We start from the raw sequence: 2,409 nt of genomic DNA on the forward strand, positions 1-2,409 counted from the left end.
GTTGATTCACTCTCTGAGAATATTCCACAAATTGACTTGACCAACTTTTTAAATGAATACAAGAATGAGAAGGGAAGAGGTTTCGCCAGTAGAGGAAGAAGTTTAAAATCAATTTTGAGTGGAAATATTTCAGAAAAGGAATCTCAACGATTGGATAACTTGTTTGGTGTAGAGTATTTGGAGGATATTTATGATGAATTGAGAACTGGTGATGTCTTGTTGCATTCTGGAAAGGGAACTTTCTCAAAAGCTATTCAATTGGGATTTTCATCGACTTGGTCTCACTTGTCGATTATTATTAGAAATCCACCGAAAGAATTATTGGAATTGTATAAGGTTCAAGTTGATGCTTCATCAAGATTTTCAACTGTTTTTGTTGCAGAATCTGAAACTGATACTGTGGACAATAAGGAAGGTGGTGGAATTCAATTAGTAGAATTGAGAAGGTGGTTTATGGATTATTTGGAAAGAGATCCAACTGATTTGTGTTGTTTGAGAAGATTGAACATTCCTTCAATGGATAATAGACCAAAGGATGAGAATATTGTGGATCAATTCCCAACACTTGTTGATTATTTGAAGATTTCCATTGATAAGAAATACGAAACTTCAAAATCTGAATTATTGAAATGTGTCATTAAGAGAAATACTCAATCCAATGATGCTAATGTATTCTGTTCTGAATTTGTGGCTGAATGCTATCTTAGAATGGGTTTATTGCCACAAAACACAATTACCTGCAATTATGGACCTCGTGACTTTAGTCAGGAATCTAATTTGGTTAATACAGTTCTATTGAAAGGAGCCAACTTGACAAAAGAAAAGAGAATTCGAGTAAGAGAATGGGATGAAAAGAATGATTGGAATGTTCAACCATAAATTTAATAAATTGTAATTTAATACTGATATAATAAAATATTAGAAATAATGTAAATATATATAAGTGATTTATTTAGCGCAGCTGTCTTTGGTATTGTCTTGTGACAATACTTCAAAGAAAATGCCTAAAAATAATCATTTTGTTCTCTACTGTTTGAGTTAGAATCATCTTGTTCAAACAAAAAATCAAAGTCTGAATTAAGGGGAAAATTACCATTAGAACTTTCGTCTTGTTGATTGGGATCATATGCTAATAGGTCAGTAATACATTCTTCGAACAATCTTTGAGGCGAAGAAATTAGATTTGGGAAGGAATTTGGACTTGGTGGTGCACTACTGGCAGCCATTTGAGACATGGCAGTTGGATACGTAGAATTCGGGATTCTTGGATCCATTAATGGGGTTGTTGGGATGAAATTTTGCATCACCGTATTGAAAGTTAGTGGTGTACTAGCAGATGGTGTCATTGGAACAAAGTTTTGCATTGGATTGACACTTGGTGGTGTAATAATATTAGGAACTAGTGGTGACAAAGAGTTTCCAGAAAGTGTTTGAGAATTATAAGATTGAATACTACCTGTATCATCACCAGAAGAGGAAGCTGCAACTACCTTCTTCTTTCTTGGTTTAGTCTTCTCACTGGTCTTTCTTTTAGTTCCAGATTTTGGCTCTTGATCTTCAATCATCGTTTCAGCAGAGGAACTAGAGGAAGCAGAAGCAGCAGCTCTCTTTCTAGGCTTTCTTTTCTTTCTGTTTGTTGTTACAGGTTCCAATCCACCATCAACATTAATTTCTTCTTCTTTTTCTTCTGACATTTCATCATCATCAGCAATCCATAGAGGTTCATCTTCACCATTCAAATAGATGGCTTGAACCACTGATAAATTAGAATTATTCCTGACCACAGCCAGCCTTGTCTTCAACTTGATAACATGACCAAGGAGCACAATAATAATATCACCCACTGCCTTTGTTGGGCACTTAACTTGACAAGCACCAAGTATCTTGGAAATTGTCATTTCAGCACGCATCTTGTTATCGCTAAAGTTGTTCTTCATCATGTACCAGCCTGATCTGTTTTGCAATGCATCAACCACAACCACTCTGATCTTGATGCCATCGAACAATTCCAATGAAACATGGGCCAATCCCTTCTTTCTAATAACAATTTTAAAAACAGGACGATGGGTAATTGGATCGTAAATAGTTTGTTCAAAGATTGGTTTATCAACGTTATTGACGTTATTGTTCTTGGTCATCGCGAGAGGGTTAAGAGGGTTTGATATTTGAAACTCTGATTAATTAAAATGATTTTTTTTTTGTTTTTAAAATATCAAATATTTCCGCGGTTTTAAGCTACAAAGTCAATCATGTTCCCCATTGGTTGAAAATGCACGTTTACAAAATCAAATTACTGGTGTTGATATTCATTCAATGAAAATCCACCCATGCACAAAAGGTTGTCAATGACTTGAATTTACTTTACAATAAAAAGTCTTGTTCGGAACTGGAACAAGTAATACGCGCGTA

General features: G+C 34.9%; 2 protein-coding genes across 2 annotated transcripts in view; one reads left to right on the plus strand and one right to left on the minus strand.

The window, feature by feature from the left end:
• NAEGRDRAFT_76298 (uncharacterized protein) overlaps positions 1–879 on the plus strand; it is a gene marked incomplete at both ends in the record, with an annotated part of 6,074 nt that extends 5,195 nt beyond the window's left edge. Inside the window, one exon of the mRNA XM_002668731.1 lies at positions 64–879. Coding sequence (XP_002668777.1) covers positions 64–879 — 816 coding nt within the window. The remainder of the gene's footprint in view (positions 1–63) is intronic.
• A 125-nt stretch (positions 880–1,004) lies between these two features.
• On the minus strand, positions 1,005–2,138 carry NAEGRDRAFT_54609 (uncharacterized protein; the record flags this gene model as incomplete). Its single annotated transcript, XM_002668734.1, has 1 exon — positions 1,005–2,138. One exon carries the CDS (start codon positions 2,136–2,138, stop codon positions 1,005–1,007), a length of 1,134 nt encoding a protein of 377 aa, XP_002668780.1.
• Positions 2,139–2,409: the final 271 nt, after the last annotated feature.

This window comes from Naegleria gruberi (assembly GCF_000004985.1).
Source record: "Naegleria gruberi genomic scaffold NAEGRscaffold_110, whole genome shotgun sequence".
Classification (NCBI taxonomy): Eukaryota; Heterolobosea; class Eutetramitea; order Acrasida; family Naegleriidae; genus Naegleria; species Naegleria gruberi.